At 33.1% G+C, this 26,297-nt stretch overlaps 1 protein-coding gene across 1 annotated transcript in view; it reads right to left on the reverse strand.

The window, feature by feature from the left end:
• Suco (SUN domain containing ossification factor) overlaps nucleotides 1-26,297 on the reverse strand; it is a 58,222-nt gene that overhangs the window by 29,902 nt on the left and 2,023 nt on the right. Inside the window, 8 exon segments of the mRNA XM_051186091.1 lie at nucleotides 3,996-4,063; nucleotides 4,533-4,657; nucleotides 5,427-5,559; nucleotides 8,171-8,321; nucleotides 8,813-8,950; nucleotides 10,432-10,586; nucleotides 12,742-12,852; nucleotides 14,388-14,499. Coding sequence (XP_051042048.1) covers nucleotides 3,996-4,063; nucleotides 4,533-4,657; nucleotides 5,427-5,559; nucleotides 8,171-8,321; nucleotides 8,813-8,950; nucleotides 10,432-10,586; nucleotides 12,742-12,852; nucleotides 14,388-14,499 — 993 coding nt within the window.

Raw genomic sequence — 26,297 nt, forward strand, 5'->3', positions numbered from 1 at the left:
GATATTATGTCTATAGAATCACTTGACAGTAATTGACTATCTTTTTCTTCTTTTAATAACAGGATCTCTCTAAGCTGTAGCTAGAATATGGCTCCCTGTCACAGACTTTATGTTTCTTGATTTTAGGTAATGGGTTGTAACCACAAGTGCCAATTTTAACTTTCAGGTCAAGTCTTCAAACAAACAAAAATGCTATTAGTTCTCCATTTGGCTTTATCCACCTCACAGACTCATATGTGAATGTGCTAAGAAGAAATCATTACAGCAACACAGGCAGAGAAAAGACCCTAGAGAATGTCAAGGAATGGTGACAGAAGGTGTGTGGGTCCTTTCTCTGTTCTTTGCAGACCCCTGTGCTACCATCCAGCGTGGATTTTTAAGTGAGAAGACAGTTAATCTTATTTAAAGAATGGTTCCTTTGTCTCTGTTAAAAACCCCAAATAACAGTTGCATAGCTACTAAACAGTGAGGTTCAAATCAGAATATTTATCTGGTACTAAAGCCTGAATATTTTCTAAACTACCCTGTGAAAATCCTTGAAGGATGCATGAGAACTAAAAATAGACTTTTTGCTTTATTTGTAGTGAAGAAACCCAAAATACAGTATAGAGAAAAAACGAATTTCTCATTTCTCATTTTTTTATATAGAATATTTTCCTATTTTGAAGATAAAACTATTAATATATGCTCACTGATATAATTAATGGTATATACAAAGATATTATTTTAGGTAAATTCATCATCAAATCAATTCACTTAGAAAACATAATTCTAAAACTGCATATCCCCAATAAGAAGCCTAATATTACACAAAATACTAGTATGCTGGTGATTAGACCTTATCAAATTTTTTGTTAACCTTTCATTATACCTATACCTGTTGTACCTCTCATGTTTTCTCAGAGAGAACAATGTATAAATTTAAAAGAATGTTGCATAAAGCTATTAGTATAAGTTCAATTTCAATATATTCTATTAAGCATCCATAGTTCAGGAATCTTACAAATCTAAAGAATATACATGATTTAAGAAAATTCATGAAAGAGGAAGAGATGGCTGAAGGAATAAACAAATACTAGTTTTAAAAGAGACGATCCCTAAAGCAAGAAAGACAATACTATAAAAACTGTATTATAAAACTTTAAAACTATGCAGACAAATTTATTCTACAATATGTAATTTATCAAAAACTGCTAAAGTTTAAATCCACAACTCCCAATGTAAGGATTACACACAGACTTAGCTGTCAGTTACTATATTTCTAAAAGGTGACTGGATATAAGGGCCTTAACTTCATCAATGGATTTATCTACTGATGAATTTAGAGCTGAATGAAATAGCAGGACACAGGGCAAACTTGAAGAAAGTAGGGACTGTGTTTTAGGAGGCTATATCTTTTCTGACAAACTTTTCACCTGTCTCTACTATCTGTCCATCATGAGGTGAAAGGCCTTATCTAACACATTGACTAACTGCCAAAATAATTTGCCTTGCCTCAGGCTCAAAATAATAGATCCTTAACTGAAAATGAAGTAAAAGTAAGTCCTTCCCCTTTCAACTGTTCCTTTTTTTTTTTTTTTTTAAGCTTTTTTTTAGGTATGTTTTTTTATTACAGAGGTGCAAAGTTAGCAGCACTGCCTGTAAAATATAAGTATGAGTTGAGAATGTGTGTTGGCACTTTCTATTCAACAATTTTCAAGGTGGAATCATGTTGATGAAAAGGTAAAATGCAATAAGGAGAATTAACAATTTTAAAGGATTATTTTGTAGGAAAACAATATAGAATTCCTACATAGAAGCCCCTTGACATTATTAGCAACAGAAAATATAAGGAGGCAGCTCTATCTATCTATCTATCTATCTGTCTGTCTGTCTGTCTGTCTGTCTGTCTGTATGTATGTATGTAAGTTTTATATATGTACAACAAATGTATAAATAATTGTATCTCTACTTATAACAGTTAAATAGGTGCTTACAGTAGTAACAAAAACTGCTGAGGAATAAATTTCAGAAAAATGTGGGGAAAGGATAGACAATAAGGATAAGGCTTATTTACTGATAAGAGAACTCAGTATCCATCACTTAAAGATTCAATACAATTTCAGATGAAATCTCCATATGGAAATCATGAGTTTAACAAGAAAAGTCTAAAAATAATAATAACCAATAAGAGGCAGAACAACATAAAAAAATCCTAATGCATAAAAATTTGTCCTTTTAGATATTAAGATCTGTAAGGCTAAACTGTGTTGTTAACACAAACATGATAAACTGTTCGCACTGTAACAAAAGTGCATGTAAGGGAACTTTGTGATAATAGTCTTGAAGTTAAGAAAAAGCTAATTACTAAATAAAAAACAGGGAAACTAGGAAGTGGGGAAAGAATTCTTTCTAAACACAATGTAAGAAACAATGTCAGAGATACCAATAACAAGTTAAAAGTATAATTAAGACACTATAAAGGGACTGGGAACATGGCTTAGTTGGTAAAGTGCTTGTAACACAAACATGTATATTCCTATGTAATGCACTACATGTTTGCTTGCTTCCCAGAGGCCAGAAGGGACTGTTGGAGCTCTTGGGACTGGAGTTACAGATGGTTGTGAGCAGTCATTTAGGTGCTGGGAACTAAATATAGGTCTTCTGAAGAAAGAGTAAGCACTCCTAACCTCTGAGCCAGACCTCCAGTCCCCTCAAATGGCTTTTCAACATCAACTTATGAACAATAAAATATTGTAATAAGCCAGATAGTGGTGGTGCACGCCTTTTATCCCAGCATTAGTGAGTTCAAGGCTAGTCTGGTCTATAGAGCAAGTTCCAGGAGAGCTAGGACTACACAGTATCAAATAATAAAAATAAACAAAATTGTAATAAAAGTGTACTATTTCCCCTGTAAAACTGTTGCAATGTCTAGTATTCATTAATCAAAAAATTATAAGCAGTGAAGTCAAAATGAGTTTTTCTTAGATGGCTTACTTTTCTCCATACCTAAATGTCTTTCAGATAGATTCCTCTCCAAATTGCCAATTATACACTCAAGGACATGATTTCAGACCGAGGTTATAACAGTCTTCCATCTCATTTCCCTACTTCAACTGCATTTTCTTGTTGGCCATTCTTTGATGAAAAGCTTTCTTGAAATGCTAATGAAATGTCACTTCTTTAATGTTAGCCTACATGTCTTTTTTTTTTGTTTTTGTTTTTTAAAGCTTACAAATTTAAACTGGAGCAGCAGGGAAGTGATTGCTAGGCAAGTTTGAGAGCCATTGTTTAGATCCCCAGCTCAGGTAAAAGTTGAATAAGTGTGACAGCTGCCAGTGATCCCAGAAAATCTGATGAGCAAGCCAGCTATCCAGACTAATGGAATCAGCAAACTCTGGGTTCAACTGAGAGACACTGCCTCAATACACAAAGTGGAGAATGAGTAAAGAAAACACACCATGCCTCCAACCACACGTGTGTGTGTGTGTGTGTGTGTGTGTGTGTGTGTGAGAGAGAGAGAGAGAGAGAGAGAGACAGAGACAGAGACAGAGACAGAGAGAGACAGACAGAGAGACATGCATATTGTCAAACTGAGTACATACAGCATAAATGGTCTGATTGTGTAGCTAGACTAATGCTCTGGCTTCCCCTCTCATATTCTAATTTTACCTTTATTGTTGTTGTTACTAAACTGCTTTTAAAGTACTGTGTTTCCATCATCTACCATTTCCTATGTGTCCTTCAAGACTGAGACCAGGAATTACCTCTTCTAAGAATTTCTCCTTTAGTTATTTCTTTCTAGAAAACTTCTCCAACAGTACTTTTGATCAGGTCTGTCTGTCAATGTTAGCATTTTTGTTACCTCCTTAAAAGGAAAAGCATTTTGTTCTCAATTTGGAATAATATCAATACTAATCAATTATAAATGCTTATTAAATTTCAAAACAATATTAATCTTCCCCAACAAAGATGTACACATACAAAATTTCTTTGTAAAATTTTACATTACTTACCAAATTTTAGTGCTGCAAGGATTCAACATATAAAGGTCCATATTTTCTATAAGAATAGCAGATGTGCTCTATTTTGAGGCAAAGAAAATATATTAAAGAAACAGTTTAAAAATATTTCAATTCTAAAATTTTGTAAGATTTCTTTATTTTAGACTTTTAAAATAAGCCTAAGGTAGAATACTTAAGGGGAAAAAAACAAATGGTTAAAATTTTCCATTAAAAGCTATAGCATTAATTAGCCTTATTTCAATCATCCTTTTGAAATTTACAATGTCTGTTATTATAAAGGAAAAATAAACTTCATTAGCTATTTTAAACGCTAAATAAGATTATTAAGAGATATTTTAAGGGTGTAATATTACCAACCAATATAACCAAAAATTGACATTATAAAGTATTTAATAATATAGTTTTATATTATTTAGTAGGGTTGAAAAATAACTCACATTAAAGAATAATTAGCATCATAACATCTATTTTTAATAAAGTCACTAGTTTCTACATTTCTGTTGAAAAGAATTTATATACTTTAAGTACCTTGGCTTCTGGATTAGCTGCCAAAATTTTGGCACCACATTCTACTGAGGCATAATTATTTCTATTTTTCTGGACCTTTTTGGTGGCATGTGGACCTCCATTAGAAGATGGATGCAATGACTGACCTGTAGACAAATCTCATTATAAACATATATATAATGGTTATAGTTAAAAATACCCCCAGCAACAAACACAATGATCTCAAAAGTTAACAGGCTTTCCAGAAAGGACAGGTTTTAACTCCTAAAAATACAGCTTAAAAATACATGAGAAAACTCAAGCCAGGCATAGTGGCACATGCTTATACTCCCGGCATTTGACTATCAGGCAAAGAGGATTGCCATGAGTTTGAAGCCAGCTTGTACTTCAAGTCAGCTCAAGGCTTACTACCAAGGTCACATAGAGAGACCCTATCTCAAAACTAACAAATTAGAAATTCAAAATGCTTTAACACATTTGGAATAAACTTCAAAAATTCATATTACCTGAGCTATGTCTAAGAATATAAAGATTTTCCATGAGAATAAAGCCTTAATTTTTATTCTTTCTACTTCCAATTCCCACATCAAGAATTCTTAACTCAGAATTACCATACAAAAAGTTTAAAGCTTTCTGACCAAGCTTTTCCATGTCCAAGTTTTTTTCCCCCATAAACTGGGAATGACAGTATTACTCTCTTATTTCACTATCAGTGGACAATCTCTAAGAATGGAATTTAATTAAAACAGTATACCACCAGTAAGTGGCAGGTAATCAGCAGCAATGTGGTAAATCTGAAGTTTTTAGAAATTTTATTTTACTATTTAAAAAGAGAAAAAAACATATCTAAACCACTCCTTCAAATAATTAAAAAATTAGAAAACAAATTTTAATAGAATCACAGTGCTTCCTTACTTTTTTCTTTTTCTACTTCCATAACTTTCTTTTTCCACTCATCAAATGTTGGTATATCTTCTGGGTCTTTGGGACTTGTGACCAGTGCAGGGTCAGTTTCTCCTGGCTTTTTATAATCAGTATAGTCAGAGCTCTGAAAAAAAAAAAAAAAATTCAATGTTTTAAGATTAATAATGAAGGTAAGCACAAATGTTTCTATAACACTAAAAAAGTTTAATTTTACAATTAAAACTATTTAAGATGAAATATTAATTTATTTAAAAGTTCAAGTTCATATACAAAAAGTGAAACTTCAAGCATTACAAAATGTATTCCTTCAAACTTAGTTATAGAAACACAAATTATTTAAAAACAAAACAAAATGCTACATCCTCAGCAAATTCAGTACTCATTCAACCACCTTAAAATAAAGTTAACATGTATACCCCAACTTATCAAAGGAGTAATTTTAGATATATAACATTGTTTTTACAAAATCAGGAACAGTATTATATGCACAAAAAATTTTAAGTAGATTTTAAAATGTAATTTTAAAATGCCCAAGATTATTATACTTTAAAAGAATACAGAAAAAAATTTTATAATTCAGCAAAGTGCTGAAGGAATCTTAAAATATAGTATTAGCAAGATGTACATACCCAGTAATTCATCAGTAAAAATGCATGTATGTGTTTTTTTAATGTGTGTAATTAATTGCATAGTGCAGCACTACTTCTAATATAAGGAAATCAGAAACTTAAATATTCCTCAAATGAATAATTGTAACAGAAAAATCAAGCAGTAACAAGAGACAAATCTCAAAGTCAACATTGAGTAAAAATCTACATAAAGAATGTCAGAACATACTGTTTCAAAGTCCTGAAATGAAAAATTTTTAAATCTCCAAATGCATAATAGCATTGTTTGAAGAGGAGCTGTTACCAAGAAAGGGCACACTACCTTTTTTCTTCTTAAGCAGAATTCTTATTTTTCCACTTTTATTATTTACCTATTCATTCCATAGGTTAACCACTTGTGTATTACAAAAACAAAAAGAAACTTAATGTGTTTATTTACAAAGTCTATTTAGAGAACTAACTCTGGTAAATAAGTAATTATAAAAATTCACTTGGCTAAGATAATAAGGACCCCGCACCCAAAAAAAAAAAAAAAAAAAACCAAAACCAAAAGGAATAAGTATATATTCTTTGAGTTCCAGGTAACAAAGTTCCTCACCAATTAAGAGATCTAAACAAAACCATAAAAATCAATTTCTAATGCACTATCTACAAATGGAACCACTTTCTAAAACACTGTGTGATTGTGTCAGTGTCAGTCCTGCAAATCTTTTAACTGATAGCTCCCGTAAAGGTCTGCTTTCACTGGAAATCAAAGTAACTTACATTCTGAATTATTCTGTAAATTATTCTGAATTGGATACTTACGCGTTATCTCTGACAGTCTTTCTGGAGTACTAATTTGTTCAGGAGGTAATTATACACATAATTAAGATTTCATTCTTTTGTCTATTAACAGCACAGGGATGCCATTTAAGGCCTTAGGTAATGTAGTTGACTACTAGATAAGAAGAAAATTTAGGACAGACCTGGCTGCCAAGCTTCAATTTATACTTGATACTGAAAGAGCTCAAAGGAGACTTTTTTTTTTCTTTTTTGGCTTTCCAGATGGGGTTTCTCTGTGTAGACCTAGCTATCCTGGAACTAGCTATTGGTAGATGAGGCTGACCTTGAACTCACAGAGATTCACCTGCTTCTGCTTCCCAAGTGCACTGCCACCTCCTAGCAGGAGACATGTTTTAATATTGTGCCTATTTTTACTTTGGGTCTGATATTTGACAAATGAACCTTACCAACACTTGATCTGGTTTCACTGAGAAAATTAAAATGAGTTCTTTTAAGATACTAGACTATAGAAAACCAAGCTCCTATGTTTCTAGGAAACAACATAGAGAGTCTTATAAATAGTATAAAGCTCTGAAATACAGGTTAGGAAGTTTAGTGAAAATTCACTAAAAAGAATAGAACATCACAAACTAAAAGGAATGAATGAAAATGTGTGGTGTGGTTCACACTTTAAATTATTATTTCATTTAATTTATTTTGCTTTCAAGTTGATAAAGGTATCGTCATCTCTTTTACTTAGTTTTCCTTACCAGAGGGGAACCTAAGTTGCTGGGTAATGAATGGTTCAAAATGGTTCCTCAGGAAATTTACTTCCTCTTCTCTGCAGTTAAAGTGGAATTCAGAAAGAGTAAAGACAACTGCTTTGCTATGATAAAAGTCCCTCTTTATAACATTTCAAGACAGAAGTTTAGCATCTAGTTGCAACTTGCATATAAGTAACAAAAATAAAAATGAGCCCTTAAAATATTCTAACTAAGAAGCATATTTGTCCTTACTGAATTAAATGATATTCTTCAATTTAATGTTTGCGGCATCTAGTAAAGCTCCAAAATACTGCTTAAGCAAGGACTTTATACTTATATGGCCCCAAATAGCTATTGGTAGGCAGAAAGTTGTGCAATTATATATAAAACCCGAGAGAATCTATACCAGAGCACCAATATATATAAATACTAGTCAGAACATCATAAAGTAACTACTTGCTATATAAAGGAGGAGAATTTATATGTTTTATGAAAAATGTCCCTAATTTTATAACAAATATGATTAATAATTTTTCCAAGGTTCTAATACTAACGTGTATTACATAATGGTAGGAGACAGCCAATGTTTTTAACTCACCTTATTTTTTAAAGAATCTGAAGCATTCAACCCAGACTTTGGATCACCACCATCTTGTTCACTCACTGAAACTTTTGATTCAAATTCTGATTTTGTTACTTTTTCCTTGCCATGTGAAGATGACACATTCTCTATATGCTGGCCAACAAGGCTGTTTAAAAGCAAAAGATATATTAAATATATTTTAGCTGGATAACAAGTTTTATACAATCATTGATTATCACATGCAAAGAAAACTTAGAAGCACAAAGACAAAGTTCCAGACATAAAACACCAAACACCTTAAAAGAAAGAAAGAAAGGAAGGAAGGAAGAAAGTCACAGTTTCTTATCACAATTAGATGTGGTGGTGCAGGCCTGGAGTAAGAAGGAAAGAAAAGAAAGGGAAGGAAGGAAGGAAGGAAGAGAAGAAAGAAAGAAAATCACATCACAGTTATTATAGAGTCCTATCACAATCAGTTGTGGTGGTGTAGGCCTGGAGTCCCGGCATCTGGAAAGATGAGTCACAAGGACCCTGTGTTTGAGGCCTGCCTGGGTCACACATTAAGTTCCAAGCTAACCTGGGTGGTCTACACAGCAAAACAGTCATGATAAAAACAAAGTTAACAAAAGAATCACACTAAAAACAACTGCTCACACCCACCTTTCAGGTGGACTGACAAAAGCAGGCTCTTCAACTGGAGCGTTTCCATCAGGAGCTTCACCAGCATCACAGTCAGCTTCAGACTGCTCCGTTTCACCAGGCTTGGCTAGAGACAAAGTACCAGATTTTTCTATTTCACTAAAAAAGGAGAGACAAAATGACAGTCCAGTATTTAACCAACTAAATGTAAATTTAAAATGCTAACAGTGGCATTGAAACAAAGCCTAACCACCCCTCCCAAAGAAGAATGCTTTGCAGATCTACAGAATGTTTTCAAAAATTATTTTTAAATATAACACAATGTCACATAATTTTAATCCCAGTACATACGAGGCCAAAACAGTAGGACTGAGAGGCCAAGGCCATCCTAGCTATTTATCTTAAATCACATACACCCAACTGTTGACTGATCTGTGAGTGTACCTAGGTCTAAAACACTACTGAAATTAAAGCACAAAATTAAATCACTATTTGGTTTGATAAAAATAAGATTTTAAGTTATTTTTCTAAGTGTGTCTTCTCTAACATTAGATTTCTGTTCATAGTGAATCTAATACTGTTACATTCAGCAAAACTATGAATTAGGCCATTTCACTGAAGTTTTACTGTACTTTTACAAATTTTCTTTAAAAAATATGACAATATTTCACACTCAGGAGGCAGAGGCAGGTGGATCTTTGTTAAGTTCGAGGTCTACAGAGTGAATTCCAAAATGGTCAAGCCTAAACAGAAAAATCCTGTTTCAAAAAAAAAAAAAAAAAAAAACAACAAAAAATATTTCAGTATTTTCCCCTGCCTTACTTGTAATTCACAATCAATCATTTTTAACAAAATGGAAGAATTAAGAACATACTCTTCAGGTAAATAGTATTCTGGTCTTAAATGGTTCCTGAAATAGTATCTAATCTTTTCTTGACATGGATTCTGTTCCCTTTTCCTTAACTATGCAACATTCATTCCCAAATGATACCATCTTTGTGCACAACTTCATCAGCCCAGCTGATTCTTGAGGAATACAGACATTTAAAATCTGACTTACTGCAATACAAAGATTTTTTTTAAAGTGGCAATAGATAACATTTATTCTTAAGTATTCTTTTACATACTTACTATTATCAATTCTTAGGATAAAGATATAACGCAATATTAGGAGAGGTGTTTGGCTTTGTTCTCTACATTACAGCTGAAGGAACTCAGAAGAACAAAATTTATTTTGTTAAACTAAGGATAACTTTTAAGCTTAAATATATCAAGTATTAAGTTAGAAAAAGATAGTCGCACAAAAACATAACTACTACTGGAATGCTAGTAATGATGTAAATAAACTGACACTTGATTTTTGAATAATCACACACATAACTTAAAAATATATAATTCTCTTAAGTAGAACCTGTGTTATGTAGAGATTCATGGCTGAGCCATAATCGATTTTATTCATTTACTCAGCTAAGTAAAAAAGATCACTATTAAGATTATATTTAATTCACACAAATAAGACATACTATAAATTATATCTGCTTTACCAAACTTGAGTATATTAATATGTCTTATTAAGAAATACTTTTAATGTGTTGGTTTTGCTTCTCTCCCAACCCAACCTCCTATTCATAATGACTTACTCAAGCTTTGAGACTGGAGTCGTTTCTGAGGTAGATGAGCTGGAACTATTTTCAATGTTTTCACTGCCCACAACTACACTGGAAGAATCTTCATGCAAATCAAGCGTAGGGAGTGTTTCAACCACAGGTAGACTTAACTTTGTTGTTTCCATGTTCTGTTTTTTTTTTTTTTAAAAAAAAAAAAAAAAAAAAAGATTGTATTAAATGTTAAATCACTTTTTTTGATGAACAAAAGTTCATAGAAAGGTGAAAAATGACTATATAATAATGTTTACAACCTAAGAGTATTTAGTTCAATGGTAAAGTGCTTAATGTACATGAGATCTGGAATCCTGAGTTTAAGTCTCCAGCACTAAAAAAACAAAATTACTTAAAAGAAATGCTTTTACATACACACAAAATCCTTTCTTACAACATTCTACCCTAAGAAATTTATTTCATTTATTATTATTATTATCATAAATGTATTATTTTAATACAGGACCTGCACATTTTTCATACGTCAGCAGACACAACTTGCTCATTTTCCTTTCTTCCTATTTTGTATCAGGCCCTATAAGTAATCCTACTTCTATTTAATTAGTGAATACTATTAAATCCTATGTAAATATATAAAATGGTATGAAACAGTACTTTTGTCCCATAATAACAATATAAGATATGTACAACTACTACACTACAATAAATAATTTGCTTTTCTTTCAGTCCTGAATGTTCTAGGTCATTCACCCCTCCCAAACAGAAATCTATCAAACACTTCTCATATCTGAAAACCTTTATCGCACCCCCAACCAGCTGTTAATAGAATTAGCCAGCTCCTGTCCTTTCTGCTTCTACTATTCCCTATTCAGTCTTATTATCACAACATCTATAATAGCTCAATTTTATTTGTCTCCCTCTTGTTTTCAATTATAAATATATTAAATAAGAGAACTACTTTTGACTTTAATTCTCCCAGTATCTCGCACACAATGCATTTAAAAGTTTAACAAAGAATAACAAATGGGAACAATACAAATCAAGTTCAAAGAAAGACAAAAACTAAGAACTATTACAGACTAGACAAGGTAAGCCTTGCAAAATATGTTAGCCAGTATGGAAGCAAAAAGAAGGCATAAAGACAGTGCAACAGGATACAATGTATGTGATTTTGGAGAATTAGTAGCAGTGAAACTTTCATAAATAACACTGGTTTATTCTTTAAGGTAAGAAGTCTTTAGGGAAGGACATTATCAAATACTATTTCAGCATATATTTGACATATTCAAAAGTGGTATTTTACATTTTTTTAAATTCTTAAAATTAAACATGTATTTTGTACTTAACAGTAAAATTTCAAAGGATTTGAGACAAAAGCCTCTAGAGCAGTGGTTCTCAATCTTCCTAACACTATGACCCTTTAATACAAGTAGGTCCCTCATGTTGTGGTGAATCCAACCATAAAATTATATTGTTGCTTCTGTTAGGAATTGTAATAAAAATATCTGATATACAACCCCTGTGGAGATCAAATCCACAGGTTGAGAATTGCTGTTCTAGATGCTTCAACATACTCATGTAACTGGAAGAGCAAAAGATGGCATTTTTTTAGTGTATGAATAAATCTTTGGCAACTATTTCCCAAAAGGTAATAAGATTAAACTCCCTCATACTTAGATGAACATATTTATTAATCTGTAAGATGTTTTGGTTTCTTTCTTAATCTTTCTGTCTTGAAATCAAATATCCCTAATTCTTTTAACCACTGTTGTATTAAATGGTTTCCAGACGAATCAGCATTCTACTAGGTTTACAGTATTATTTATTCAGTTTTTAATATCTTCCATTAATTCTGGTGCATAAAATAGAAAACAATACTCAGAATGAAGAAAAGCGGTACATTTTATTTTAATCTATTCTTTTAACTTCATATTCTATATAAATTTAAATATTGATATCAAGAATGTTCTGTGTTCTAAATATAACCATGTTGAAAAATAAAGCAGGTCAGAAAAAAAATGATGGTACCTAAAAAAAATAAAAAAATATCTATTTATAATGAGCCAAAATGTAGAACTTAGGAAGAAATAAGTATTTGCACTCAAATTTTACTTCTAAGAAAATAATAATGTTTATTATTAAATCGGTAATTTTATATTTTTTTCAAAATCATACTACTATTACAAGGTGACTAATTTTACATTTTACCATATGGTACTTTAGCATGAAGAAAATATAACATGTTAACCAACAAAGGCATCCAATCCTGTGCAAAAAAAAAAAACCATAAAGGTACATAATTAAAAGCAAAGCACCCAATATATAGCTTACTTGTACATCCACAGAGTAGTCATCTTTTACTTTATTTTCTTCTGGAGGAATAGGTAAGTATGAATTCAATTTTCCTGATAGCTCAGCATTACTAGGTTCCTCTCTTTCATTCTACATTGTGACAAAGAAATGAATGGTAAAATTATTTTATTAAAAAAAAAAAATCAGTCATGAAAAGCTATCTCCCCTGCTGCAAAATCAGCCTTATATGCATTTGACTCTTAACTGTATTTATGTTTATTTTCTATTTCCTTTCATCCTTCTCCTTGCTACCACACTTCAAATATAAATATGTAAATTTAAGAACCTTACTTAACTGCTTAATAAACATCCTATACAAAGCATTATGTATCAGACACAAAGTAAAACTTCCATAATTACATGGAATATACAGTTTTTGTCTCATCTTTCTTTTGATATGCTCATTAAAATTTTCTATACTTGTACCTTTAAATATGCTTCTTAAAATGCGCATTTCATAAAAGCAAAGTTTATATTCACCTTTTTTTAAGCCTGAGTTTACCTAATACATACAAAATACCAAAAATGTTTGCTAAAGGAATTTGCCCCATTAAATGTTTGCTTAATTTTTTAACATTTGGTATTTAAATATCTCATCAAGGAAGTAGTTAGAAACAAGTTCTATTGACTATGGATAAAAACATAATATTTTATGTGTTATTTTTAAAGAAACAGACAAATTTTCAAAGGTTACATCATCTATCCCAGAAATAAATTCTATACAACTCAAAAAATTAAATAATCCAATCCAAATATCAAATATGTAAATAAAAATGTCATAAGACATATATATTTAATATGTATATGTAAGTACATATGCAGACACAGCTGAGGAACAACATAAAAGTCCATGAAGGGAAAAACACATTCTCATGTATCTACATAGTAAAATGAAAATGTAGCCATACTAAAGAAACAATCAGCATAGAAAGGTCATGTGGATATATCCTTGGAAAAGGAAGGAAATCGATTTGTGGAACACTTTCGTTGTCTTAATAGAAATAAAAAAAATTAATTTGTGTTCCTATTTAACCATATATCTATACCCACAGAAAACACCTGAACATTCATAACACACAGTAATCCATGGTTCCTTTGGGGAAACAAAGATGATTGTTTTATAGTCAGCCTAAGTTACTTCTATAATTCAACTCCAACATAAAGTTGGAGTCAAAAGAAAAATACAAGTCAATATTTACCTTTGTCATTTCAAATAAAAAAAATTGTAAATGATTTCAAAACCATCACGCTTTAAGTTTATTCACTATACCTAATTTTATCTAAGAAACTACAAAGCCTCCGAATGCAAATTCTCCATACAATACTTATTGTTGATAGCGTTTAATTTACGAGTGTTTTTCTTTGTAGCAATAAAAATGTTTATTGACTATACACCATTCTTATTCCCTACTATAGAAAATGGTGTTACCAAAATCTGAAATACAAGCAACAAAAATTAATATACAAATATCTCTGAGTTATCGTAATGTCAAAATTACCTCAGTAGCTCTGCATAATATAACAATAAAATAATCTCCACCAAATGCATAGCCTAGTATTTCTCATGTTATTTTCATTGTAAAGACAGTCTTAGAAGGTAAGACTGTCAATTTTGTTTAATGTACCTTTTTCTGGAACTGTGTCTCTTCACTTTCTATTGCACAATTGTCATCTTGAGAATAATATGATGTTGAAGCTGAAGAACTCTCTTTACAGCATACATGCCAACTGGGAAGCCTGTATACACACACCACCAGCAATAATGAACAACAGAGAAGGGAAATTATTAAACATATACTTTTTATGGGCTACTATCCGAGGCAATAAAAAACGAGTTCTTATTCTAATATGCTCACGAACACAAATTTAGAGGATGAATATCTTAGAAGGAAAAAAGTTAATAAATAATTCTATTGCTATCACTGCCAAGTAATACATACATTTCTAAGAGAGTACAATAAAAATAACTTCTCAAAAGCAGCATGTGATAATTATCACAGAAAGTACAAAGTTAGCCTCCTGAGAAAGTGTCCAGATGCCAAAGACATTTACAAATATTTAAAGATAATTCTAAAACAAAGCATGGAAATAAAGCTTATAAACTATTTTCACATAAAGGGCACTGATAGTCAAAAGTAACAGAAACTTTTTTTTTTTTTTAGATATAATGCTGTTGGCCTGTTACTACCAATACTTATTGGTGGACAGTTTTAGTTTCCTGCTTTGCTGAGGAGTCTGCCAGACACACTATGGACTCTAGGCTGAAGATGGAACTTTACAGAAGAACTTCGGGTGACTGACCAAGTAGTGAGTTGTCTCTGTCATTTCTAGAGTTTATATATTTTGTAGTCTTTGAAGGAGTTGAAGACAGATAGTTATGGTTACAGTTTTCCTTAGTTAGGATTAAAGATAAGTTACATATAGATCTTTAGACTTACAAAGATAAGATAGATGATGTAATATTTTCTTTAAATCTTGCTAAATGTTAATGAACTAAATATTGTTAACTGTGGTTCTTATTTGATAACTGTTTTGTTACATATTTTACTATGTTAAAGTTAAAATCCTTTTTATTTAGACAGGAAAGAGGAGATGATGGGAGGTGTCATTCTGTAATTATTTTTCTCTTATTGGTTAATAAATAAAGCCCTGTTGCCCAATAGGAAATCAAGATGGACGGGACTAGGAGACAAGGAGGATTCAAGGAGATTCAAAATATAGGACCGAGGTAGAATGCTGGGCCCTCTCTCTGGTAATGTAAGACCACGTGGAAATATTTAGATAAATAGAAATGGGTTAATATTCAAGTAAAGAAACTTTATAAGCACAAACACTATAAGTTGTTAGAATTATGAACTAGAAAGCAACTCTTATTTACAAATATAACAAAAGAGGAATAGAACACCTTATGATTGTTTAGCTCAAAACAAGCAATAAAAATAAATACACAAATATCTCTCAGCTATCTTAATGTCAAAATTATCTCAGGAGTGCCTCATAACAATAAAACAAATCTCTACTAACTTTGTAGCCTATTTCTCAAATTACTTTCATTCTAAATTAAGACAGTTTAGAAAGCAGACTGTCAAAACTGGTTTAGACATAAATTTATTTCACCATTCCCACTAAAACACATCTGGATAAACTTACATAGCTATAAAGATTCATCAAATGAATTATGTATATTATATATGTATGTGTGTATATGTGTGTGTGTGTATATATGTGTGTGTGTGTGGTACACATATACAGTATAGGGAACTTATATGCCATATAGTAAAAAAAGGTCAGTATTTTTAAAAAAATATAAAAATAGTCCATGTAGTTCTGAAACAAGATCAGCATCACTAGTCTACCTATTGTCAAGGCTATAAAGTATCTCACAACACAATATGAAGAGTCAGATCTTGGAATACTCAGTTCTAAATGAGAAGTCTCCATCAAACCCTCACCCTCAGAGCTCAGGGAACCCTTCAAAAGTTGAAGGGGGAGGATTGTAAGAGCCAGAGGGGATGAAGTACACCAAGGAAACAAGGACTTCAAACCATCAGAAGGACTGTCACATATATGAACCCAGAGACTGTGGCAACAAACAGAAGGCCTCCACAGGTCTTAGCCATATGGGATCCCAACACTGAGAGGGGAAGTGAATACAAGCCCTAACCCTAATCCAGATGCTATCTTCAATTGATAACCACTCCCAAAGGAAAAATTAGTTTTCTCCAACGGAGTCTTACTGTATATACAAAACACTCTTAAGGACAGACTCCATGCCCATCAGCAGATAGCCAACACAAAATGAACTCAATGTTTCTGGAGGTCCTTGTCTCATGAAGCTTTGTCTGGCTATTATTGTTTAGTTTTGTTTTCCTTACAGGTCTTCTGTGTATATATTAATTTCTGGTGTCTAGCAATGTGTTTTGCTGGGGTTTCTCTCCTCCCTCCCCCTCCCTCCCTTTCTCGTGTGTGTGTGTGTGTGTGTGTGTGTGTGTGTGTGTGTGTGTGTGTGTGTGTGTGTGTGTGTCCGTCCCCGTGCGCCCGTCTGTCCGTCCATCTATGCTTTTTGTGTTTGTCTTTGACTTTTTTTTTTTTTTTTTCTTAGAGACACGGTTTCTCTGATAAGCCCTTGGCTATCCTGGAATTTGCTTTGTAGATCAGGCTGGCTTGCAACTCAGGAGATTCACCTGCCTCTGCCTCCTGAGTCCTGGGATTAAAGACGTACACCACTACCACCCAGCCCTTTTTCTTATGTTTGTTTAATCCTATTCTGGTTTTTGTGTTTTAACTTAATTATCTTATTATTATTATTTTTTAGAAGTCTGTATTCTAATGAGAAAGAGAAAAAGAGTGAATTTGCATGGGTGGGGAGTTGGGAAAAAGTACAGAGAAGAGAAAGCCATCATCAGAAATACTGTATTAAAAAAAAAAAAAAAAGTATTTTCAATTCTTAAGAAAGGTACCAAAATGGAAAAGTAAACAGTAAATTTATTATGAATTACAAATAATGATATACAGATGAGTTCACATAAGTATAAAATACAAAGGAATTAACTATTACAAGTTAAGATATAAAAATTACACCCTTAGTTATAAAATGTTATATTAGTCCTTATTTGCAATAAATAAAAGATACAAACTTAACATGGAAACTATTAAACTATTTGATATTTCCAATATTAGACAACTGTTTTAACTTAAAAAATGCTATGTTAACACAATTCAAAATAGTGACATATAAAGAAGACTTGAAAACCACATCCATAAACTATAAGGGTAGATACCTTCTGAAAAAAATAAAGGGTTAGCAACAGTAAAGACAGTTCTAATACATATAGGGACTGGTTAGACCTATCTGAAGCTACAATTACAGCATATGGTACTGACATAGGAGGGTCAAAGGGACTTGTTCTTCTGTGTCTAGAAAGAGAAACTTCAGGATGACAGCTAGAAACAAGGAACACAGGGTAACCAGCCTAGACTGAAGTTTATCACAGGTTCATGGGTCTGATATAAGGTGAAATTTATGATCTAATTGATCAGTCTTTGAAAGTCTGAAGTATACAGTATAACTGGAAAAGTAAGCAACTTTAGTAAAATCAAGTCAGTATTTCTGGGAAAACAATAAAGGTAAACTATTGGATTGTATAACATCAATTGGCTGTGAATAGCATTTATATAGACATAACTATATAAGAACTAAATACCTAAGCCAAACTACAATGTGACTGTATTTGAGGCATGTAAAGGAATCTAACCATCTACAGTATATCAAACAGTAGTTAACACACTAAAGAAATTATACCAGTGGTAAAGAACGCTTCTGATACCAAATTCACATCTTATTCTTGATACACAGTGCTGGCCATTCATTTAGGGCAGTATAGTTTACAGTATAGTATACAGGTTTTATTCTTTAACATTACTACTTAAGCTTTTCTTACTAGAGAATTCTGTGAAGTAATACAAGACTTGTGAGAAATGAGTGAATGACATGGATGTCATTCTAGGTAAACACTGGTAATAAAACAGCACCCAACTGTCATTTTTGCTTAATAAACATTTTTTTCTGTCAAATACTTGGCTTTAATGTGTATATGTATATATACATATAGATATATATGTCTATATGTATCTTAACTTTACAGTCTGGGGCTCTTAAAAGACTGCTTTGCTTCTGCTTGGTCTCTTAGTAGGTAAGAGCACAATGTGTCCCTTCTCCTTTCAGTCCAGCTGAGAAAACTGTTCTATTGCTTGCTGATAATCAAACCTCTCAATTTAGTAGTTCAGATCATTACTAGTCACTTACAAAGAACTGGTCTTGGATTTTCTCAGCCATTATACCCCACATGTCAAATTCTATTCAGTGCTTGAAAACTAAAGATTGGCCTATAATTTAAATGACCTATTATGAAGACGGCTGAGCAGGGTAGACAATGTTTTATACCATAATTTACCATTACTAATAAAATTAGTAATACCATTACTAATAAAATCTGTCATTTAAGCTGCTTGAAATAACCATACACTAATCATAGTTTAAAATGGCATATTTTAAGAAATTGTATAAGATGCATTTATCCTTATAAAACTCAAATCACAGTGCTTTTTCTATAGTAATTTCCAATTCAAAATACAAATAAAGTTCCCAAATAAATTAAATACCAGGCTAACTAGACTGGGTAGAACAGAAATCTACATATAGAACAGCAAACAGTTAAACTTCAAAAGTAGGTTTAAGACTAAGCCTTCAAATTTCATCCTAAGGCAAATAGGAGTATTTAAGAGAATTTCATTAAAGTCAGAAGTATGGGTCTGGAGATGGCTCAGTGGTTAAGAGTACATACTACTCTTGATGAGTACCAGAGTTCAGTTATCAACACTCAAGACATATAGCTTACAACAGCCTCTAAATCCAGGAAATCCCATGTCCTCTTCTGGCCTCCATACACAACTGCAGTCACATCCACATACTCACACAAAGACATACACATGTACAAATTTTAATAAATCCTTTTAAAAGTTAAAATAAAAAGTGTTAAGGCTACTGTAATTATTACTTTTTTATTGTAAATATTCTTTTTCCTCCAGGCTACCAAACAAATGCCAAAATGCATGCCCGCCACCTTCCCAACATCTATTTCAACCCCAAAAAGTTTATCAACACTTCTGTCTTAAAAGCAAGATATTTCTGTTTTCAAACTCTTCAACCTTATCAGACTCTAACTGTTGACAAAGTGATCTTCAATGTCTTTGTTTCTAGCTTCCTCCTTTCTATCCTTTTACTGGGTCTCAACTAAGACAGTCCTCTATATAGCAGAGGCTGGCTATATAGTGTTGGGATTACAGGAAGGCAGCAGCATAGCAGGTCTTCATCTTTCTTAACTCATTACCTGAGAAACTCAGTTGTGTTTCAAAAGTCAAACGTTCTGCTTCAAAAAAAATTTCCTCTGTGTAGACAACTCCAGTCTTTTATCTCTCAGGTCTGCATATGTTTAAGTCCTATACAACTCTGGGCTTAGAAAGTCCATTCCCCTCCAACTAACAGACCATTGCTCTTTCAATCTTTGTGTTTCTCTTCCATTTCTTTGTGTACACTACCAACACAAGACAAAAACACATTTTTCCCTCTCTTTAAACCTACTTCATGAATTCAGACTTTAAGATGCAAGGATTTACATTCTCATCTACATGTTTCAATAAACTATCTTTTCTTGTCTGGCAGAGTGTGACACATAGCACAGGAGCCTTAGTAGATCAGTTGGTAGTGAGACAAGTAAAAAAGGATTGCTCAACAAGACAAACTAGTCCAACAGTTCTTCTGAATCCTAGCTTAATGCTGTCTTTTGCACTACAGGTCAACTTCACAACCTATTATATAACCACATCATTTACTTCCATAAAATTTGTGCTTACTGCACTCAATTTCTTCTTTGTTTCTAAAATCACATTCTTTCTGTGACAAACTCAATTACTCTGCTTCAAAGTCTCTCTTCTGAAACACATCTAGCACAGCAATGTCAAAAAACAAAAACAAAACAAACAAACAAAAAAACCTCCTCAAAACTACTACTCTTGCTGGACAGTTAACTTCTAGCTCTTTGGCTTTACTTATAAAATTCATCATAATCTCATAAATATATCCGCTACTTTTCCTTAGGCTTATCACTTCTATCCATTCATTATCAATTTGCCCATACTGTTTCCCCCTGACAATTAAATGCCATCTGCTCACTGCAGACAGTGACACACAGATACAGCTGCCATTTATATTAGCAGCAACAGAGCATCTTATTTCAGCTCATGAAGCACCTGTTCACATAAGAGAGCTTATGCTGACACATACATTCAAGCCTTCCTGGCAACTCCAGCCATATATTTTACATTTAATAGCTATTATGGAACTCAGCTTTTTGAATGATTCATTAGCATTCTAATCATACTTTTAGAATGTTGGCTGTATAAAAATAGTTGGATTTATCTAATCCAGTAAACTAAATTGAATTTTTAAAAAAAATACCTGTAAATACAGTTTGCTCAAGGTAGGAATCCTAGTGTACTTTTTTTTTTTTTGCTTGTTTGTTTTATTTTGGTTTTTGGAGACAGGGTTTCTCAGTTTAACAGCTCTGCTGTTCTGGAACTCGCTCTGTAGACCAGGCTGGCCCACTCATAGAGATCCACCTACCTCTGCCTCCCTAGTTCTGGGATTAAAGTTGTGGATAATCACCAACCACCTGGAGAGTGAGCTTCAAGTTGTTAATGCCTGCTGTTAAATTCTCCCTTGGCTTATCCAAGCACCATTTTCAATAAGAAATCTGACTATAAAGAAAGAGGTAGACACTAGTCCAATGACATCTAGAGGCGGCATAGAGGCAGAATATGACAATTAAGAGAACATAGACTCACAACTCAAACCTACTTGATTTTTGGATCCATCCCATATTAGCTTGAGAAAACTTGGCCAAGTTGCTTAATATCTATGTGTCTTCATCTTTAAATGAAGATGTCTATACTGAAAAGGCTTTATATTTCATAGGAGTTGTAATGATCATAAAATGGTATTAAGCCATTTCCACTTCTATAATACAGGTACCTATCTGTACTATGACAAGCAACTTGTATACAAGGCCCGAGTCCCACACTTACTGTTTCCCTCTCTGTACCAAATATATTATGGATAACAAAGTATTACTTTAAATAAATTTGTGAAAAAAAAATGTATAGCCTTTCCTATTTTACTCAATAAGCTAACAAAGTACCAAGAGAGAATGAATCAGAACACATATATTAGCACTTAATACAATACACAAAATGAGCTTAGTACCTAAGAACCATGTCAACACTATGAAACAAAGCTAGGTGTCACTTTTACCTGTATGTAAAATATAAAAATCACTTTGTAATTCATTATAAAAAATAAAGTTATGGGTCTGGGGTATAGAAATGGTAGAGTACTTGTCTAGCACTTGAGAAGCCCCAAGGTTCTATACCCAACACACAAAAAAGACAGGTCCTTCAAAAGCAAACAAAATAAAACAAAAAAAGCACTCCATTTATGAAACAAGTATATCCCAAGAGATTATATTTTTATACTGCAAATACTCAAAAGCAATTTCCCATTCCCTTGTGACATGTGGAATTTTACTTTGCGAAAACACTTCATAACATGGTGTTGAAAACAAAATAGATGATGCAGGGAAAAAATGTGTTTTCTGCACCAAAGAACAATCTTGAAAGGTAAGGTGTTTATTTCTATATAGGGAGAAACTATGAAGTAAACATATATATATATATATATATATATATATATATCATTATATAGCATTTACATGTATAATGTTCATAGCTGAAAATGACTTGAGAGGGAAAAAAAGCAATTAAAAGCTTTCCTAAGCTTCTTCCTTTTCATTATAAGTGCAAGAATGTTAACTATATGTATTGATTAATTTCTATGCTCAGATTGAGTGAAGAATAATTCCTAGTCATGAACAGAATTATGAAATGATAATGTTCAAAGGTAAGTAAAGTGTTAATATCTTTGATTCTTTTCTTATTATCTGTCAAACCTATTTTTACTTACATTCTAAAACATCTTCAAATGTCTAATAACCTTAAAAGGACATGAGCCACATCTCCAGCTCCTAAAAATAATTCAAAGAACATTATAAAGAATGATTTGCCTTTTTATGTTTGAACACAGATGCTACATATTTTCATAAAGATGCACCACCTTTCACAGATCTAGTCCCACTAAAGCAACCTAGTTCAGCCAGCTTATATGAAGAATCAGGCATATCCTTCGTTTATATTGTCCCCACACTCTTTCCCAGCACCAAATGCTATCCTCTGACAATCCATATCAGCAAAAATCTAAAGTTTTTTCCAGTATTTTCATATTAAGTTTATTTATTTTGAATACCACTTTATTCAAGAAATAGACTCAAAGTCTTTTTTTTTTTTTTTAAGTCTACAGAAGCAGAAAATAAGTAAAACAAAAATTTCCAGGTAAAAGACTAAATAGGAATTTTCAATAATTAAAAAAGCCAGCTTACATACAGCTTATATTTCTCATTTTTCTGCTCATATAGTAACCAAAATAAGAAAAAAGGAGAAAACAAAATTAAGAATGCAGAAATAGAATCATAACACCAGGGAGAAAATGGGAAAACAAATCTTTTCCATGAAAACTAGATTGACATATGTCTAAGGCCAAAAAAGGTCATCCAGCCTCTTGATTTACTCAGTTCCCAGTGCTTTCCTACTGTATCCCCATTTATAGCCTACCACCTCTAAAGTCTGTCAGCCAATCCATTCTATCTTTGAAAGTAATCTAAAATATCAACATAGCCTGCCTCTTTTGTTCTCATTTAACCTACTTCACTTGCTTGTCCTCTGTCTGATCAAAATCATAGGCCCCCCTGAATAACTATCAAATCTCCTCAAAACCCAACTCTAATGTTCCTTTTTAACTCTTCTCCATCCCCACTAAACATTCTAGATAACCCCATAAAAATGTTCCCTCTGCTTGTAATACAAGTCTCCTTATCTTAAACAATGGAATCTTGAAATTCATAGGCAAATGGATGAAACTAGAAAAAAACATCCTGAGTAAGGTAACCCAGTCACAAAAAGACAATGGTATGTACTCATTCATATATGGATTTTAGACACAGAGCAAAGAATTACCAGCCTACAATCCACACCACCAGAAAAGCTAGGAAAAAAGGAGGACCCTAAGAGAGACATACATGGTCCCCTGGAGAAGGAGAAAGGGATAAGATCTCCTGAGCAAATTGGGAGCATGGGAGGAGGGGAAAGGAGGATATGAGGGAGGAGGAAAATTCAGTCAGGGGAAAAATAGAGAAGAGCAAGAAAAAAGATACCATAATAGAGGGCGCCATTATACATTTTAAGAGAAATCTGGCACTAGGGAAATGTCCAGAGATCTACAAGGATGACCCCAACTAACAATCTAAGCAATGGTGGCCCTTCCCCAATAATGAGATTGATGATTACCTTATATGCCATCCTAGAGCCCTCATCTAGTAGCTGATGGAAGCAGAAGCAGACACCCTCAGCTCATGAGCCGAACTCCAGGAATCCAGTTGCAGAGAGGGAGGTAGTGATGAGCAAAGGGATCAAGAACAGGCTGGAGAAACCTACAGAAGCAGCTGACCTGAACAAGGGAGAACTCATGGACCCCAGTCTGACAGCTGGAAAATCAGCATAGGACCAACCCAGACCCCCTGAAAGTGGGTGTTAGTTAGGAGGACTGGGACTGGGTGGGCAGTCTATGGGGCCTCTGGTAGTGGATCAGTATCTATCCCTAGTATACGAATGACTTTGGGAGCCCATTCCACACAGAGGGATACTCTCTCAGCCTAGACAGATGGGAGAGGGCCTAGGCCCTGCCCCAAGTTAGGCAGTATTAGGACAGACAGATACCCCAAAGGAGGCCTCACTCTCCCTGGGGAGCAGAAAGGGGATAGGGTTGGGGAAGGGCAAGCGAGGAGGGGAGGGAGAGGGAACTGGGACTGTCATGTAAAACAAGCTTGTTTCAAATTTAAATTTAAAAGAAAAAAAAACAAACAAAAAATACATCTTCCATCTTGAATTATCCACCCTGGATAACTGACCCAAAGGCATTATTGATGATACAGTGACAGGTAGGATATCCTAAAATACAAATTCTTCATTTGATGCTTCTCATGTCCTTTCTAAGTGCCTTTATTGTATTTGTCAAATACATCAGAGTTGTTTAAGTGTCACACTCGGCTCATTAGTCTAAGTATTAGCTCTTCCAAGACCACCCTTTGAGACACAGAAAGAAGAGATATGCTATTATTTAATTTGCTAAGATTATTTATTTGCTAAGATTGATGCAAGGATTTATTGATCTTATGGGATAGCTGGACACACATCAAAAAAATGCAGGGACTATAGCTAGAAATCACATCCAAAGAAAAAGTGCAAGTTCACAAGCAGTGGGTTTACCTCAAGCATACCATGATTCACTATGGTTTACACATGTGTCCAGCTAAAGAGATTGAGGGATTATCTTGTTTTAACTAAATAAACCCTTGCAACATGTATTTTTATCAAAAAACACTAAACAATCATAGTATTACAAGCATAAGGCAGCAAGAAAACAGCAAGGCTAAGACTAACCAGTATAAACCATTCCTCATTTGATATAAAATAATCTAGTCAATCATACAGCTCACTGAAAAATAACAACTTTAACGAAAGCAAACGGTAATATTAACAAAATATTTTTATCGTTCTTAAATACCTAACTTATGTAATTACATATACTGATGTCATATTGGCACAAGTATATAACAAATAATTAGACACAATGAAAAGGCACATGCACCAAGGTTTTATTAATTAGGAGATACTCATAATATCTACTTAAACACATGGACCACATCTTCCACTTCAGTGTGATGATCAACTTCCCTTGGCCAATGATTGAAATCATACTTTATATTATAAAAGACTTTGAAGACTTCAACAAATTAAGGGGTACACCCAATCTAGCAAGTCCTTATATGAGAAAAGGGGGGCAGGAAGATGAGTCATAAGCAGATGTTGAGTATGAAATGATGTGAGACAGGAAAGACAGAATTCATGCAACCTCTAGAAGCTGAAAAAGGTCTAAGAAATGGAGAGTGTGTTGCTGTTCCCCCCTCCAGAATGAACCAGCCATGCCTCCTTTTCTACTTTGGCCTAGTAAGACTGATTTTGAATTCCTGTACACACACTTAAGAACTATAGATAACCAGGTGTAAACCATTGAATTTCTGTTAATTTGTTACAACAGCAGTAGGAACTAATGGGAGCTTCTTAGTCCCTATAGTTTCAGTACTAAAAACAAGAGGCCGCTCACAAGTTTAAGAGTCACAATGTTTACTACACAGTAAGCATATGAAAAATGCCTTTGGATGTTTTTATAATGAAATGCATAGAATACTCTTACTATTTTACAAAGAGTGGCCTATGTGTTATATCATTTACTTCTAGTAATTTTACCTGTCTACAACTCTACTGACTAAAGTTCAAAGGAGTTATGTAACATGTTCAAGGAGCTGTATCTAGTAAGTGATGGTACCATATCTGTCTAATAACACAGGCCTTATTTAACCTACAGTCAAGAGCCATTGGAGTGAGGAGCCTGTATTTCAAGCTGCGTAGGTTCAAATCTAAACTCCAGAATGTAGTAGCTGCTTAACCTTAACCATGTTACTCAGTTACAAGCTTAACCTTAGCCTCTCTATTTACTTATCTGTAAAATACAAAATGAAATTAGTAAAACCCTGAGAGCTATGGTGACAAAGATGCTAAAATGTACAAATGCCACATGCTTGGCACAGCTGAGAATAAATATTAGCTATCACTGCTATCCTGTAGTTATGCTACAATTACACCTAGACTCCATTGTACTACTTAACTAAGAATTGTGATTAATAGTGTGCAAAAGAAAAAAATAGCAACCAGAATGAATGAGATGGATAGGATGAGTTTTGCTTTTCTGT

This window comes from Phodopus roborovskii, unplaced genomic scaffold (genome assembly GCF_943737965.1).
Source record: "Phodopus roborovskii unplaced genomic scaffold, PHOROB, whole genome shotgun sequence".
Lineage (NCBI taxonomy): Eukaryota > Metazoa > Chordata > Mammalia > Rodentia > Cricetidae > Phodopus > Phodopus roborovskii.